The sequence below is a fragment of the Oreochromis aureus genome, linkage group 12 (genome assembly GCF_013358895.1).
Source record: "Oreochromis aureus strain Israel breed Guangdong linkage group 12, ZZ_aureus, whole genome shotgun sequence".
NCBI classification, from domain to species: Eukaryota; Metazoa; Chordata; class Actinopteri; order Cichliformes; family Cichlidae; genus Oreochromis; species Oreochromis aureus.
The window spans coordinates 125,252-143,941 of record NC_052953.1 but is presented as its reverse complement, the minus strand read 5'-3'; the positions used below and the strand labels follow the sequence as shown (position 1 = coordinate 143,941).

Here is an 18,690-nt window from a genome sequence, read left to right as displayed (position 1 = left end):
AATCAGAATCATCTATAACTCTTAAAGAGTACAAACTATATTTGTCCCCACAAAGATAGATATGCAAGTATGCACACAAGCAAAACTGTATATTATTTATAACAGTGCAGTCAAAGCTTAAGAGCAGCCCAGACCTAGTGTCTTGTTCACTGCTCCTTTATATACATATACATGTACACATATACATTAAGAGCATATATCACACTATCGCTCCCACATTGTGTTGCTGACCAGTTCTGTTGTTTTCATGAAATGCAACTTTTCTACCTCAGCATCATCATACCCACCCAGCCTCCTGTCTGTGACCCAATTAAGTAGATACTTTTTGAGAAGTAGGCAGATGAGGATGACTCAAAATGTTTTGTTCAAGGGGTTGCTGTTGGGCAGAAGAATGAATTGGGAACCAATTAGACTTGATGCTGTGGTCAAAAGTTCCAAGGTTGAATGATTGTACATGATACATGCATGCTTTAATGACTTTCAAAAGCAAGACTTGAATGAACAAATTAGATTTTTTTTAGGTTTTTCTCTAATACACACAGGGTTAAAAGTATACCTACTGGGAAAAAGAATACATACACCCCCATTAAGATTTGGTTAAATGGCCCTGACCATCAGACACTTTAGCTAGCCATCAACAAGTTTCTGGCACAATTCTGGCGGCTATGTGACCACTCCTCTTGGCAGAATTGGTGAGGGTTTATTTAAATGGCATAGACCTGTTTTTAAGCACAGTACACAAATTTCAGTTGGAACTGTAAAACACGTAGACTGTACTGGAAACCCTATGATATTTGAGAATCATAGAACCTAACGATCTGATAAATCAGCATTTAGTGACTCTGGGTTGACAAAAAAAGCATATTGAAAACATACAGAAATCAAAAAGGATTGATTTGAAATAACCTTATGACATAAAATAAAGGTAAAGAAATGTAAGATATTTTGGACATTTCTTCCATAAGATGAGGTGGAAACCCTCTTAGATGTGACCTTTCAAGAGTGGATGATGACTGTGTCTTGCAAGTAGTTCTTGTTATAAAATCGTCAACTCCTGAACTTCAATATAGCTTTGCAAAACTTTTTTTGGTGTCTATTATGTCTGGGCAGAAGTTTCCAGGGACAGCAAGTCTTTCCATCATGTGGGTGACCAGCCATGTGAACAACCCCTTCTTCCTGGCTACGATAGCCAGGAAGAATAGCGTGACTTTTGTTATTCATTACTTTTTACCGTGAGCCGGGTGACAAATAATTCGAGCTGTCTCTTGCTACCTCGGTTGTAGCGTCACATCCTAAAGAGACTCTTTGCTTGTTTCTTCCTTAGAGACTTTTTCCTGCACTGTGATGTTTGTCTCAGTTATGTCTTTTGGATAAAGTGCTTGCTTCTTATTGATGCAAACTAATTTTCTTTCTGAACAATGTGTACTAGCCTCTAATGATGGTATTAAGCTACACACATACTGCATCTTTTGTGAAAATGTTGGCTTTAAAACCAGCCTAGCGGAGACACTTTTTGGAAACTGTTTGATGTTTGAAACTTGAGGGTTAATATTAGAAAGGCTCAAGGGCCTGGGAATGTATTGATAGAGGTCAACTCTGTTTTGCTTTGCCATAGTTGCGACTTCATTCTGACATAACACATCTACTGAATAATAAATATGATACACATGCCAGAATTACAATACAATAAAAATACAAGTACCACATCATCAGCGATGAGCCCCTATTAGCACCTTCTAACTACATAATAAGTGAATCTTTTTCACTTTGAGGCACATGACTATAGTCAGGCACAGTTTGCTTCCTTCATTTAGGCACGACTTCTTTAACTATGTTTTTATAAATGGACTGGAAACTGGTCTGGGTTTATTCACAGAATAATGCATGCATCAAAGATAGAGGGGCATGCATTAGTTTGTGTTTCAGTGTACCCGGCCTTGTCAAGATAAAGCTGATAATGTTTTATTGTAGCGTGTTTTACCCTGCAATTGAATGAATATTCAGAACACGCTTCCAGCTTCATTTGTTCATTTGTGTTTGTGTGTGTGTGACACTGTGTGCTTTATAGCCTTATTAGCTGAGGAAAGCGAAAGTCCCCTGAAGGTGCGATCCAGTGCAATATTTCAAACAGCTCCCTCTGCAGCATTGCCATGGTCGTCTGCTATTGTGTTGTAATTATGCTGCTGATGTAGTGCTTCAGTAGCTTTTTGAGTGATGCTTTATAATGGGAAAATGATATTGGATGAATACTTTGACTAAGTGATTGTTTTTATCTGTTGTAAACATTTTATGATGCCCATCTTTTACACCTAATAAGAGATGAATTAAGATTCTAAATTGGGAGCAAATAAATATTGTACAGATGCCGTATTTCTGTACAAATAACTGAGGTGAGAAAATGTAAAGGTGTGCTGAATTATTGATATAAAAACCAGTAAACATTATTGAAAGTGTATTTAGTTCACTAAATTCATAATATAATTTTAGAAATCTTACTAAATGTGTAAACCAAAAATGTGTGATTCAAGAGTGACCAAAACTGAGATTTGCACATTTTTCTGTCCTCAACTTTTCTGTTTGTTTTTCATCCACTTTTTGCAATACTTTTAATTTTCAAACTGTAGTTTTGATTTACGTTTTGTCTCATTTTCATTGCAAAAATATTTCGTCAAGTGATTTGGGATTGAGGCACTAAGGCAGAGAATAAAGTACCATATTTTCCACTATAAGGCGCACTTAAAAATCCTTTTCATTTTTCTCACAAATCGATGAGTGCGCCTTTATAATCCGTGCGCTTAATTCTGGTTGTTCTTACTGACCTCGAACCGATTTTTATGTGGTACATGGCTCAAAAAATCTGTCAAAAATGTTTTAGTACAACTTTGGTAAGCTACTGAGCCAAGCTTGATGGATTGTTGTCAGGAGCCTCGCAGATAATCTGAGTCAAAACTCCGGCTGCTTCAGGTCCCAAAGTCAAACACTGCAGCATCACTGAGAGTTACAAACTGTCTGAATTCTTTCATCTTTAATAAAATGATCAGCGCTGTTGCTTTACCAGGTGTAACTATGAAGTTTAACATCCAGGCATCCATGAAAACAGGATTTTTAAATTTAATCGAGTTAGAAGTTAGCAGGAAGTTAGCTCGCTAGTTTCCACCTAAACATGATATAGCATGTTCTGACTGAGAGATTTCTGAAACAATTCAAATGTACAGCTCTGCTATCACTTCCAACATAAATGAAGACAGGAAACTAAACAGCAGTGGCGTTTGTAGGGTTACTGAAGTTGGGCTAGCTGGTATATAATGATGTCTACGTGATCGCTAGCTACACAGCTATGTTAGCATAACATAAATACAGTTTAAAAAACAGGTGGTTGAACATTGCACATTTGGTCACTCACATAATTACTGATTTCTAATCTGAAATTGATGGCTGCATCTGTTCTACTCGCTAAAGTGGAGCTTATTACTATTACAGCAATAAGATCTCAGTAATGTAAAGGATGTATGCGTATGGGTGAAACACTTTTATAGTGTTTGGGATAAAAAGGATAGAGATCATGTTTTAGATTAAACTAGGCAAACACTGCTTGCCTTGCTTTTTCCTGGTGGAATGCCATTATTGAATAAACACATTAGATTCAAGATTCAAGATCTTTTTATTTGTCACATACATAGTTATACAAGTATAACACGCAGTGAAATGTGACCTGATACGCTCCTCGACTGTGCAAATTAGTGAGGGAAAAACATTATATACAGTAAGTAAGTACATATATACAAAGAGGACATTATGTGCAATAAGTGAGTGAATTATATATATTAAGTTAAATAGAATAAAACAATCTGGAAATTTACAGTTCAAAATTTGGGAATGAATATTGTGTGAGTGGGTTGTTAAAGTGACATTTGCTGCAATGAAGTCAGAAGGATCAGGCATGATATGGGAATATGTGAGTCCTGTCTCAGTTCGTTATTAATATTAATATTAATATTAATATTCTGAGAGTAGTTTCTTAGTTATGATGACCCTGATCCCCAACCCAAGCCCTGACACTAAAACTAAAACTATTCAAAAAGGGTTTTTGTTTATATTAAATGGCTCTCTCAAGTCCTGGCAACCAGGAAACAAAGAAGATGGCACACATGAAAAACTTCCCATTATTTCCCAAAAACTCAATTTTGACCTTAGACCTCACAGGGTGAACTTGGGGGATAATGTTAGCATATGTTGCATTGAAGCCACATGCTAAACAAGTCGTTTTTTCAGATATTACAAGAAAATGAGAATCTGTTACATGCATTTTTGGCCTTGAAACCTTCTGTCATAAGGAATAATTCCAGCTGCCAGTCTTTTAGGGTATGTCTCTACCAGCTTTGCACATCTACAGACTGAAATCCTTGCCCATTCTTCTTTGCAAAACAGCTCCAGCTCAGTCAGATTAGATGGACAGCGTTTGTGAACAGCAGTTTTCAGATCTTGCCACAGATTCTCGATTGGATTTAGATCTGGACTTTGACTGGGCCATTCTAACACATGGATATGTTTTGTTTTAAACCATTCCATTGTTGCCCTGCTTTATGTTTAGGGTGGTTGTCCTGCTGGAAGGTGAACCTCCGCCCCACTCTCAAGTCTTTTGCAGACTCCAAGAGGTTTTCTTCCAAGATTGCCCTGTATTTGGCTCCATCCATCTTCCCATCAACTCTGACCAGCTTCCCTGTCCCTGCTGAAGAGAAGCACCCCCAGTGCATGACGCTGCCACCACCATATGTGACAGTGGGGATGGTGTGTTCAGAGTGATGTGCAGTGTTAGTTTTCCGCCACACATAGCGTTTTGCATTTTGGCCAAAAAGTTCCATTTTGGTCTCATCTGACCAGAGCACCTTCTTCCACATGTTTGCTGTGTCCCCCACATGGCTTGTGGCAAACTGCAAACAGGACTTCTTATGGTTTTCTGTTAACAATGGCTTTCTTCTTGCCACTCTTCCATAAAGGCCAACTTTGTGCAGTGCACGACTAATAGTTGTCCTATGGACAGATTCCCCTTTTTCTTTTTTTTTTTTTTTTTTTTTTTTTTTTTTTTTTTTTTGAGGGGAGAAAAAGAAAGAGGAAAGAAAAACAGCTGAGAAGAGGGACGGGGAGAAGGGCAAAACCAAAAACCAACAGAATAAGCAGACAAAAAATACATATATCGATCACCTGGATCACCTGTTGAGAAAGAAAAAAAGAAAGCAAGCAGAAGAAAACGAGAGTAATAAACAACATCACAATGATATATGGGAATATGACAGTAAATACTAAATATTAAACATTATTGTGCAGCACGTGGGATCGACAGCGCACAGTGTGCTTTGAGGTAGGAGCCAAAAGGGTGTAGTTTGTGTGTGTGATCACCCGTGTGTGCACCTGTGAGCATGAACAGCTTGTTTTTAAAAAGGTTCCTTCATGTAATGATCTACTAGAGGGTGTGGGGGCCACTGCCCCGTCCTCCAGGGCATGAAGCAGGTATGGAGGAGATCAAAACTCCAGACATCCAGAGGCCCCAGAACACAAGAGACCAAGGAAGACCAACAGAGGGCAGCATGCTATCCCAGAAAGAGCTGAGGAGAGTCCCAGATGAGGGGTCACTCAGCAGCCGCGGAGCAGAAGCCGGGGGTTGCAGTGGCGTGCCCGTGAGCTCCGCCGCAGCCAGCTGTGCCTGAGTGACCGAGCCCCGGGCTGAGAGGCCGAGGCACCCCATCCCAGTGGCCCGAGCGAGCCCCAGGCTCCAGGCCCCGATAAGCAGCCGCCAAGGAGTGAGCCGGTGGGTACCTGGGCGCCACCCCGGACACAAAGAACCACCAACGCACCGATGTCTGAGGGCGTCTGCCACCGGCAGGGGAAGTGGTGGGGAGATGGGCCTCAAACCTTGGAGGGCCTGAGATGTCCCCAGAGAGGTGGCGTCTGATACCCAACCTGACATAAAGACACAGACAAACAGGCACACACAGATACAAACATCTATTCCCACCCTCATGCTCTCATATACAATTACTCAACACTCACCCAACGTGGAGACGGACATAAAGAGACGCTGTACACACAATCACACTCCCCAAGCGTACTCTAAGCCCCGGGTCTAGGTACCCTTGCCCCTGGAGGGGGAAACTGCGCCCAGACCCAGGTGATGTTACCCTTTTCCCTGCGGTGGGGAGAAGCAGACTGCCCCGACTCCGCAGCAGCAGGGAGGCCCCACATTCCAGACCCCAGTTGGACGGCCAACTCCTCCTCCTAGCCCCCCGCTCCAGCAGGCCGCAGAGAACGGGGTGTGGAAGACTCAAACCTCCCTCCACCCGCTCTTATGTAGTGTTGATGTATGTGTGTTCTAAGGTGCATTTAAAACCCAGGAGGGCATGGAGCTACCTGCCAGAGCAGCAGGTAAGCGTATAGCCCTCCTGCTAGCCCTCAATGTCTACGTGTATTTAAAATTGAGAGGTGGGCAGCGCATTTCAGGGGTGAGGTGTACACCCTGATGGTAATTTGGAATCCGTGTGGCGTGCCCACCCCAAGATCCTATATGTATGTGTAATGAGAGTGTGAGTAATGTGAATGTCTAAGTTGTGGGATAAAATTGAGGCAGAGGCAGCCAGAAGGGGACAGAGGGGGGATGTCTCCTCTGCACCCTGGTGACACACCCCTACCCCAAGGCCCTGCATGTGTGGGTGATTGTGGTGGAGCGGGAAGAGGGAGGCAGCTGGAGATGGGGAGGGAAGGAAGGGAGGGGCAAGTGACCCCTCCCTGGGGCCAGCTCCCCCGCTGACCCCAGTAGGCACCCCCATACTCTGCAACCCGCCAGGGAAAGGGGGGCCCAGGCCCATCCGGACCGGGGCCCAGTGCAGCAACGCCGCCCAGCCCCACAGAGCCCGGGACAGTCCACCCGACCCCACCACAGAGAAAACTGCACCCACCCCATCATCCACTCATCTTCCAGACTACACAAGACAATAGGCGCCCAGGCTGAGATCTTCCTCCACCTCTCCTGTATCTCCCCTCCTGCAGAGAGTTCCTGAAGAGAGGAAATCTCCTGCAGGATTTGACAACCTCCCCCACCAGTTGAAGAGCCCCCCAGGTGGTTCGATGCACAGGCGGCACCCTGCGCCAGGACTGGGCCCCCATACACCCACCCGCCCACAACCCCGGCAACACACCAACCAGGACCCAAGCCCCTGAGGCTTGGCCAGGGCCCCAGCCCAGAGGCGGAGTGCCCCAGAACCTCACGCCCATCCCGGACCCACCCAGGGGCAGCCAGGCTACCAGGTCAGTAACCCACGTCCGTCAGCACAGACCCTCCCTAGCCCTGCTGCACGCAGCCACGAGGAAACCGTCACCTAAGAGCCAACAGAGCCCCTAATTGGCCATGACCGTTATCCCGGGTTGAGCCCCCCAAGGAAGATGCTCCCGGGGAACCCCCTGATGCCCTAAGCCCGTCCCTACCCCCACACCAATCACAACAGTGAAGGTGGGACCAAACTAAGACCCCCCACCCCCACTAGGTGATGGAGCTGATCAAAGGAGCCCAGAGCAATTGATCTGATGTGGTGGCAGAGGCTGTATCAAGACTAATGTAATCTAATAGATAATTTCTATATTGGTTAGAATTAAGATTATTTTTATTTTTCCAGTTCATGAGGACTGTTTTCTTGGCTATGCATAGGGCAGTGAAAACCATATGGGCTATATTCTTTTCCGGAGTGACATTATCTAAGCTGCCCAACAAACATACTAAAGGGGAAGTTGGAATGTTACATTTCAGACACTTTGATAAGTCTTCACATATCTCGCGCCAAAACTTCTGAACTGGTGGACAGAACCAAAGAGCGTGGATATAATTGTCCGGTGAATTGGTTTGGCAGTGTGAGCAGTTGTTGGTAGACGTAAAGCCCATCTTGAACATCCGATGGCCTGTATAGTGCACTCTATGTAGTATTTTGTATTGAATTAATTGAAGACTGGGATTTCTAATTAGATGAAAGGTTTTTAAGCAAATCTGAGACCAGAAGTTTTGGTCAAAGTTAACTGATAAATCCGCTTCCCATTTTGCAATAGGAAGTGATATTGATTCATCTGTTTTAGAAAGCATTCTGTATATTTTGGATAGTAATTTGGGGTTTTAAGAGTAAGAAATTGAACCACACTTGGTGGCGTTTGTAGTTCAACTTGACCCGGTTTAAATCTCTTTTTTTTTTATTATGGATTTAATTTGTTGATATTCTAAAAATCGTTTCTTGTTGATCCCATATTGTGTAACTAGTCTGTCAAATGAAATAAATTCTGTTCCTTCTAGTATATGTTCTAAGTATTTGATTCCTTTACTACTCCAATCTGAAAAGTTTATCATATTATTGTTTTGTAATATGTCAGGGTTGTTCCAGATAGGTGTGCGTTTGCATGGGATTAATGAAGACTCTGTCAACTTCAGAAACTCCCACCACGCTGTCAGAGAAGAGCTGATGTTGATGCTTTTGAAGCATTCATGTCGTTGGATGTTTGAGCTGATAAATGGTAGATCTGAAATCTCTAGATTATTGCAAAGTGCTTGTTCTACATCTAGCCAAGGTTCATCTAAGAGGGTATGTTTTGCCATCCTGAGATAAACTGAAGCCTGTTGGCTAAGAAGTAGTGCTGAAAGTTAGGTAGTTCTAATCCTCCTTTATCCTTGGTCTTTTGTAGTGTTTTTAAGCTTATACGTGGGGGCTTATTTTTCCAAAGGAATTTGGACATATATGAATCTAGAGATCTGAACCAATCTTATGGGTTTTTAGTTGGGATCATTGAGAATAAATAATTTATTTTTGGTAATACCATCATTTTTATCGCGGCAACCCTTCCCATGAGTGATATGGGTGAGACATTTCCACCTGGCCAGATCACCTTCTACCTTCTTTAAAAGTGGGATATGGTTTAATTTAGTTAGATCTGCAAGCTTGGGAGATACATTAATACCTAAATATTTTATATTTCCGATTGCAGTGGAGTAGAAGAGGAATTATGGAAGGAGCAATTAATCGGAAGGACTGTAGATTTTGACCAGTTAATTGAGTAATCTGATATTCTTGCAAAAGAGTTTATCAGTTCAATCACCCCAGAGATATTGGTTTGTGAATTTTGGAGAAAGAGTAACACATCATCCGCATAAAGGCTGATTTTATGTTCTACATTCTTGCATTTTATGCCCTTAATTACTGAATTCTGTCTAATTGCTGCTGCTAGTGGTTCGATAAAAATTGCAAACAGTGAAGGGGAGAGTGGGCATCCCTGCCTGGTGCCCCTCAGGAGACAGAAGCTGGAGGATGTCTGGTCATTTGTTCTCACACAAGCTGTTGGGGAATTATATAATATTTTTAACCAGTTGATGAAAGAGGATCCAAAACCAAATTTGTGTAAAGTTGCAAATAGAAATTTCCAGTTAACTCTGTCAAACGCTTTTTCTGCATCTAAAGAAAATATTGTAGTTTCAAGGTTTTTACTGTATGAGTAGTCTATCAAATTAAGTAATCTACGTGTATTTGTTGATGAGTGCCTACCTTTTATGAAACCAGTTTGGTCAGGATGAATTAAGAGGGGGGTTATTTTCTCTAATCTCTTTGAGAGAGCTTTGCAGATTATTTTGAGGTCTACATTTATAAGGGATATTGGACGATAGCTTGAGGGATATACAGGGTCTTTGCCTGGTTTTAGTAAGAGATTAATGTTTGCAGAATTCATATTTGATGGAAGTCTGCCATTTTCTTTGATTTCCAACAACGTTCTGTATAAAACTGGTGCTAGAATCGTCCAGAATTCTTTGTAGAATTCTGCAGGAAAGCCATCTGGGCCTGGAGCCTTATTATTGGGCATACTTATCAGGGCTTCCTGGAGTTCACCTGGTGTCAGTGGCGAATCTAGTGCCATTGCTTGAGTGTCTGATAATTTTGGGAGAGTTATGTTGTCTAAAAACTGATCAATTTCCTTTTTAGATGGGTTTATTTGTGGTGAATACAACGTTTTATAGAAATCCCTGAAAATGTTGTTTATTTGTTTCGGGTCATATACTGTGTTCCCAGATGAATCTTGAACAGCACATATAGTTGTTTTTTCTTTATTTATTTTTAGCTGGTTTGCTAGAAATTGACCGGATTTATTACTATGTTCATAATTTTGTAAGCGTAGTCTTTGTACTAAGAATTTTGTTTTTTTATCAATTATCTCATTTAATTCTAGTTTTGTTTTATGTATTTTGTTCAATGTTTCCTGATCTTGGTGGTACGCGTAGGCTTCTTCTAGGGATTTGATGGTTTTTCTAATTCCTGAATATTTTTGTTTTCTTCTTTCTTTTTATGTGATGAGAAAGAAATTATTTTACCTCTCATCACAGCTTTCCCTGCTTCCCATAGAACAGAAGCTGATGTTCCGGGAGTGTCATTAAAGTCTAAATATGAAGTCCACTCTTTTTTAAAATATTTAATAAAGTCTTCATCTTTAAGCAGTGAAGTATTAAATCTCCAGTTTTTACTTGGCGTAGTATTATTCTTGTGCATTAGTGTTAAAGATACAGGAGCATGATCGCTGACAGCTATAGGATGAATCTCAGTGTCTGAAATGTCACTCAGCAGTGAGCTGCTGACCAAAAAATAATCCAGACGAGAGTAGGAGTGATGAACATGTGAGAAGAAAGAATATTCCCCTTTTTCACTGAATCTTTTTGGAGCCTAAGCCTGCTTTAAATTTCTCAATAACTTTATCCCTGACCTGTCTGGTGTCTAAATCCAATCGAGAATCTGTGGCAAGATCTGAAAACTGCTGTTCACAAACGCTGTCCATCTAATCTGACTGAGCTGGAGCTGTTTTGCAAAGAAGAATGGGCAAGGATTTCAGTCTGTAGATGTGCAAAGCTGGTAGAGACATACCCTAAAAGACTGGCAGCTGGAATTGCAGCAAAAGGTGGTTCTACAAAGTATTGACTCAGGGGGCTGAATAATTACGCACACCCCACTTTGCAGTTATTTATTTGTAAAAAATGTTTGGAATCATGTATGATTTTCGTTCCATTTCTCACGTGTACACCACTTTGTATTGGTCTTTCACCTGGAATTCCAATAACATTGATTCATGTTTGTGGCTGTAATGTGACAAAATGTGGAAAAGTTCATACTTTTGCAAGCCACTGTATGTAGAAGTCATGCTCTGCAGTGAGTCCACCCTGGAAAAGGAGGAGTTTAAAGAACTCGTTAGAAACGCCCAAAATGACATTCCTACCCGTGCGGAAATTTCTGACCACAGTTGTATGAAGGGAGCTGAAGGAGGGGCTGTGTGCAGTTCCTGGTGAGCTGCTGTGTTGGTAAGCTAGAGAGGGCCAAGGGTCAAGGTGACAGTAGAGTCATCAGCAGACAGTAAAAGTGTGATTTCAGGTGAAGGGAGCACGACTGGATGAGCCTACAGGTATGAGATTTAAATGTCAGATGTCGGTTGGGTATAACCAGTGCTGTACATTCACGGCAGGATGGTGCAGCAGTTCGCGGTGGACTTTGAGAAGCGGATCGAAGGGTCCGGGGATCAGGTGGACACCTACGAGCTGTCGGGAGGGGCGAAGATCAACCGCATCTTCCACGAACGCTTCCCCTTCGAACTGGTCAAGGTAACCATTTCGCTCAGGTGACATCATCGCACCGTGTGCGACATCATGCCAGTTCAGTGTGTAGCAGGACTTCCTGTGGCAGGCGAGTGATGTCATAAATGTGTTTGTGCAGCTGGAGAGTGACGAGAAGACTCTTCGTAAGGAGATCAGCTACGCCATCAAGAACATCCATGGGATCAGGTGGGGGTTTTTTATAGTCATGTCTGATTGTAATATCAAACCTCGTTAAAATAAAAACCTGTGTTTATTCTAACTGATATCTGCAGCCTGCCTGCAGTACCTCCACTGTACACCAGGGCGTGCAGTGCGCATGCTACCTGTCCATTTATTTGGGTTTGAACATTTTCTCTCTGCACGTTCTTCCTCTTTATGGATCCAGATGTATTCATGGATTATTAGTTTGTCATCCTTGAGGGCGCTGCCACTCAAAGATGTTTTCAACCGCTGAATAATTGACATCAGAGCGTGAGTTTCATCCATACACATCTGCCAGTGTTATCCTGGGAACGTGTGTGTGTGTGTGTGTGTGTGTGTGTGTGTGTGTGTGTGTGTGTGTGTGTGAGACGCTGTTACAGAGAAACAGTTACACTAACTGTGCTCAGACAGCAGACTTGCGTCCGTACAGCTTACTGTAACGAGTGCTACATAGCTTTGATCCTTTTTCTATTCAATTCAACTTTATTTATATAGCGCCAAATCACAACAACAGTCGCCTCAAGGTGCTTTATATTGTAAGGTAGACCCTGCAATAATACATACGGAGAAAAACCCAACAATCATATGACCCCCTATGAGCAAGCACTTTGGCGACAGTGGGAAGGAAAAACTCCCTTTTAACAGGAAGAAACCTCCGGCAGAACCAGGCTCAGGGAGGGACGGGGCCATCTGCTGCGACCGGTTGGGGTGAGAGAAGGAAGACAGGATAAAGACATGCTGTGGAAGAGAGACAGAGATTAATAACAGTGTGTGTCGCTGCACTTGCAGAATTTAACCTGTGATGCTCGTCGTTGACATGCTTGCCTGCTATCCATCAGATTTCTTGTTTCCTGTTTGTGTGAATAGAGTAGAATAATCCTTTAACTGTCCCACAAGGGGGAAATTTGGTTATATCAGCAGCAAAAACACACAAACAGAACAGAAACAGAAACACAATTTTTTTTTTTTTTTGTCTGTCCCATTTGGATCTTTAGCCGTCAGAATTGTTGTCTGAAGACCAACAAGGATACCAAGTGGATTTATTTTGCCAAATGGATCATCATGGCATTGCCGTATTGGTCCATTTGATCAAACTTTGTTATTATTTATTTTATTTTCAGTTGTTACAGATGGGACAGACATGACTGGGGGATAGGAAAGGGAGAAAGAAAGAGAGGAAGGAAAAGAAAAACAGAAGGGGAAAAGGGACAGTGAGAAAGGGCACTTATAAAGACAAAGAGAAGAAAAAAAAATCTCCTGGATCACCTGTTGAGAGAAAAAGAAGAGAAAACAAGCAAAAAACCCCAAAACAAAGCAACATACTAAACACAACACCATCACGTTAATCTAGCTAAGTGTGAACAGCAGTAAATACTAAATATTGAATGTTGTTGTGCAGCACGCAGGACAGACAGCGCACAATGTGCTTTGAAGTAGCAGCTAAGAAAGGTGTAGTTTATGTCTACGAACAGTGAACACCCATGTGCACACCTGTGTGGATCAACGCGCTTGTATACAAAAGGTTTCCCCATGTAACGGTCTGCTAGAGGGTGTGGAGGCCCATAGCCCCGTCCCCCAGGGCATGAAGCAGGCATGGAGGAGATCCAGGCTCCAGACATCCAGAGGCCCCAGAGTGCGAGAGCCCAAGGAGTACCACCGGAGGGGCATCCGTGCCACCCTCCTGGGAAGGGCTGAGGAGATCCCCAGACGAGGGGGTCACCCAGTAGCCACGGAGCAGAAGCCAGAGGGGGCTGCACTGGCGTGCCCGCCGGCTCTGCCGGCAGCCAGCTGTCCCAGAGTGAACCGAGTCGCAGGCCCCGAGGCCGGAGGCCCGAGGGCCCCCTTTGCCCCGGAAGAGGCCTGACCGAGCGACAGGCACCAGGCCCCGCCAAGTAGCCACCGGGAGTGAGCTGGTGCATACCTGAGCGCCCAGCCCCGGACACCAAGAACCACCAATGCACCAACCCCTGAGGGCATCAGTTACCGGCAGGGAGTGTGGTGAGGGGAGATAGGCCTCCACACTTTGGAGGGCCTGGGAGTTCCCAGGGAGGTGGAGTCTAAGACCCATCCTGACATATAGACACAGACAAACAGGCACACACAGACACAAACATGTTTTCCCAGAAACACAATTTTTACATCTTGGCCAATAGTTACCAAAGCAGAATACTGTACAGTTATTAAAATTGGAGTACAGATAAGTGGTCTAAGGAGCTTGAAAAGAAAAGCGTCTGGACTTCTTTAAGTTGCTTGAAGACGTTTCACCTCTCATCCGAGAAGCTTCTTCAGTTCTAGGGTCACATTGTGGAGAGTCCCAGATTTAAACCCTGTGGGAGTGTCCCCCCAAAGAGGGACAAAAGGACCCCCTGATGACCCTCTACCTAATCACATGAGCCAAGGTGTGAAAACGGGTGTGGGTCACAATCAACCAGGGTTTCGGGTGAGCTCATTGTGAAACCTAGCCCCACCCTATCATGTGATTTCCTGAGGTCAGATGGCCCAGGGTGTGAGTGGTCCTCACACCCTGGGCCATCTGACCTCAGGGTGTGAGGTTGGGGAAGTTGCACCGTGGTCCTAAACACAATGGATTACCACACAAAGATCACTACTCTCCTCAGTGACAACAATACCTACAAGCCTTAAAGCGAGACCCCACAAGCAGCTACAAAAAGAAAGTTATAGCTTGCCTTCAAGACCTTGAAAAGGACGAAATCATTGACCGCCCTACATATCACCGCCTTTACCCAGGGAATGCCATACCCTGCATTTACGGACTTCCTAAGATCCACAAAGAAGGTGTCCCACAGACCTATTGTCAGTAGCATGAACTCAGCCACTTAAAACCTTTCGAAACACCTTGCTACCATCCTAGCACCTCTTGTGGGGAACACCCCACATCACATCAAGAACTCCACCGACTCCACCGACATGGTCCAGAAACTTACCCTGGATCCAGATGAAACCATGGTGTCCTTTGATGTAGTCTCTCTCTTCACTTGCATACCCACCGTGGAGGCAGTGGAGACTGTCAGAAAACGACTACAAGAAAACAGCTCCTTGGAAGACAGGACCAACTTCACCCCCGAGCAGATTTGCACACTGTTAGACCTCTGCCTCGCCACTACATATTTCAAATAAACAAGGGTTTCTACAGACAAAAACATGGCTGTGCCATGGGCTCCCCCGTGTCACCGATTGTAGCCAGCCTTTACATGGAGGAAGTGGAAAGAAAGGGTCTTGGCTCTTTTAAAGGGAGAGTACCCAGCCACTGGTACAGATATGTAGATGACACCTGGGTCAAAATCAAAAGACAAGAAGTGGAATCCTTCACTGCGCACATTAACGCCGTGGATAAAAACATTAAGTTCACCAGGGAAGACACAAAGGATAACTGTTTGCCTTTCCTGGACTGTGCCGTGCACATTGAAGAGAATGGCAACCTCAACATTGAAGTTTACTGGAAGCCCACACACACAGGGACCAGTACCTCCTCTTTGACTCCCATCACCCTCTGGAACACAAACTTGGGGTAATCAGGACCCTACACCACCGGGCAGAACATGTTCCCTCTAAGTCTGAAGGGAAAAAGAAGGAACACACACACGTAAAGGAAGCACTTAAAACATGCGGTTATCCTAATTGGGCGTTTATAAAGTCAGCAAAGAGGCACAGAAAAGAAGATCAGACACCAACGAGGGAGGATAAGAAAGACAGACGCAACAACATTGTCATCCCCTATGTAGCCGGTGTATCAGAGAAACTCCGGAGAGTTTTCTCCAAGCACGACATCCCAGTGCATTTCAGACCCAGCAACACACTCAGACACAAACTGGTTCATCACAAAGACAAAACTCCAAAACACAAACTTAACAACGTGGTGTATGCTGTACAGTGTAGTGAGGAATGCCCAGACCTCTACATTGGAGAGACCAAACGGCCACTTCACAAACGTATGGCACAACATAGAAGAGCCACCTCCACGGGACAAGACTCAGCAGTTCATCTGCATCTAAAGGTCAAAGGTCACTCTTTCGAGGATGCCAATGTTCACATTTTGGACAGAGAAGACAGATGGTTTGAAAGAGGAGTGAAAGAGGCCATCTATGTCCACTGTGAGCGACCATCTTTGAACATAGGCGGTGGCTTACGACACCAACTGTCTGCCATCTATAATCCAGTTTTGAGATCCTTCCCAGACGCCTTAACGCCCACTCACATCCTGGGCCATCTGACCTCAGGAAATCACATGATAGGGTGGGGCCAGGTTTCACAATGAGCTCCCCCGAAACCCTGGCTGATTGTGACCCACACCCGTTTTCACACCTTGGCTCATGTGATTAAGTAGAGGATCATCAGGGGGTCCTTTGTCCCTCTTTGGGGGGGACACTCCCACAGGGCTTAAATCTGGGACTCTCCACAATGTGACCCTAGAACTGAAGAAGCTTCTCGGATGAGAGGTGAAACGTCTTCAAGCAGCTTAATGAAGTCCAGACGCTTTTCTTTCCAAGCTTCTTAGACTACGATGACCTGGATAACTGGGAACCTTCACAGACATAGTACAGATAAGTGGGAAACACAGCTTGTAGTGTGAAATGGAAAACTGAATACAATTCAATTCAATTCAATTTTATTTATATAGCGCCAAATCACAACAAAAGTCGCCTCAAGGCGCTTTATATTGTACAGTAGATAGCACAATAATAAATACAGAGAAAAACCCAACAATCATATGACCCCCTATGAGCAAGCACTTTGGCGACAGTGGGAAGGAAAAACTCCCTTTTAACAGGAAGAAACCTCCGGCAGATATGGTACTACAAGGTCATTAAGATAAGATGGGGCCTGATTATTTAAGACCTTGTATGTGAGGAGCAGGATTTTGAATTCAATTCTGGATTTAACAGGAAGCCAATGAAGGGAAGCCAATACAGGAGAAATATGCTCTCTCTTTCTAGTCCCTGTCACTCACACTCCAAACAGCACACAGGGGTGTGTGTGCTGTTTGGAGTGTGAGTGCGCTCACCTGTGCGCTCACCTGTGTGCTCACCTGTGCTCAGGACGGGTCTGTTCACCCCTGACATGGCGTTCGAGACGATCGTGAAACGTCTGATCGCTCAGCTCAAAGAGCCGTGTCAGAAATGTGTCGACATGGTGATCAGCGAGCTCGTCAACACCGTCAGGCAGTGCACGCAGAAGGTACTGCACATACTACGAGTACTACCATCGCACAGTACTAAGCGGTAATACACAGTACTGACTACAGTGACCTTTGACCTCCTCCTGTCTGCAGCTGGCTCAGTATCCGATGCTCAGAGAGGAGATGGAGAGGATCGTCACTCAGCACATCAGAGACCGCGAGAGCCGCACCAAAGAGCAGGTTGGTCACATGACACCGTCGCCATCTTGGTGTGATCCTGACCATCGCCGTTCAAGCCCTGGGGAGGCGTGGCCTATCCCAGCTGTCATTGGGTGAGAGGTGGGGCTCACCTTAGTAGGTGGGCAGGCTGTGACAGGGCCGTCCTCTTCACCGCCACCAAGTCATAGAAGATTAGCAGGATACGTGCACATCACCTGTGTCACATGGCGCTGATGGCAAGTACCTGTCCGTCTCCCTCCTCAGGTGATGCTGCTGATCGACATCGAGCTGGCCTACATGAACACAAACCATGAGGACTTCATCGGCTTCGCAAAGTAAGACCCTTAAACCGACTTCCTGTCAGACTCACCTGTATCCCTGATACACAGGTACATGTGTCCCAGGTACAGATGTGTCAGCTGTCTGATACACCACCTGAGCTGTGTGAACACTCACCTGGAGTGTGTGTGTGTGTGTGTGTCAGCGCTCAGCAGAAAAGCAGTCAGATGAACAAGAAGAAGGCAGCAGGAAACCAGGTGAGTGTGTGCAGGTATCCTGGGAGAGGAGGAGCAACACGATGAAGTGATGGAGGAACCCATCTTTAACCTCCTTTTCTTTCTCTGTCTCTATTGCCTCTGTTGCCATGGCAACCAGGATGAGATCATGGTGAGTGTGAGTGTTCTTGTGTTAGTGATGGGATTTCCAGCTCTTTTTAGAGAACTGACTCTTTCGGCTCGGCTCACTAAAAAGAGCTCACTCTTTCGGCTCCCAACCGGCTCTTCAGGTTGTTTTGTTGCTTTAATTAATTTATTATTAACAACAATATACAATTATGCACAAAAGGAATTACTAATGTAAAAAAAAACGTGGTTTTATTTATATATGTTTATATATAAATATATACGGTGGCCCCTAAAGACAAAGCACTTACAAATTCCAAAACACATTTCTAGCGTTAACTGAACTTCCAAAACAGAGCTACCTAGATCACTTAAATTACACAATTGAAAGCATATGTGTATTGTTTGTGTATTTATACACAAGCACTCATATATATTCAAATAATTCAAAAAAATGTTCATTTACCTGTTACTGCCACACACCAAATCCAGTCGTTGGTACTTCCTTGCTTCAACACAGCGCTTAGCATCCTGGAGCACTTCTGTTGTGTTTTGTACGTGTTTTGGAGTTTGTACGTGTTTTGGAGTTTTTACGTACTTCGGGGTTTGTATGTGCTTTGTCTCTAGCGGTCACCGTAAATATACTTTTATTTATTCACTCCACATAAAATGTAATAAATAAATCATATAATACAAAAAACCAACTACTTACATTTCAACTTTTAACCAGTGTTGGGTAAGTTACTTTATATTAGTAACTTAGTTACATTACTAGTTACTTCTCTAAAAAAGTAACTCAGTTACTTCAAGTTACTCGTTACTTTCAAAGTAACTAGTTACTAGGGAAAGTAACTTTGGTTTTA

The 18,690-nt window shown here is 43.8% G+C and overlaps 1 protein-coding gene across 4 annotated transcripts in view; it reads left to right on the top strand.

The window, feature by feature from the left end:
- The window catches only part of LOC116316399 (dynamin-1-like), an 88,209-nt gene that overhangs the window by 26,995 nt on the left and 42,524 nt on the right, over positions 1–18,690 (top strand). For 3 of the 4 annotated variants that reach the window (XM_031734956.2, XM_039620322.1, XM_039620323.1), the window contains exons 8-14: positions 11,521–11,656; positions 11,769–11,836; positions 16,909–17,047; positions 17,142–17,228; positions 17,472–17,542; positions 17,692–17,743; positions 17,862–17,873. In XM_031734956.2, the coding sequence (XP_031590816.2) occupies positions 11,521–11,656; positions 11,769–11,836; positions 16,909–17,047; positions 17,142–17,228; positions 17,472–17,542; positions 17,692–17,743; positions 17,862–17,873 (565 nt within the window). The remainder of the gene's footprint in view (positions 1–11,520; positions 11,657–11,768; positions 11,837–16,908; positions 17,048–17,141; positions 17,229–17,471; positions 17,543–17,691; positions 17,744–17,861; positions 17,874–18,690) is intronic. The other variant, XM_031734957.2, reaches the window with a different exon arrangement.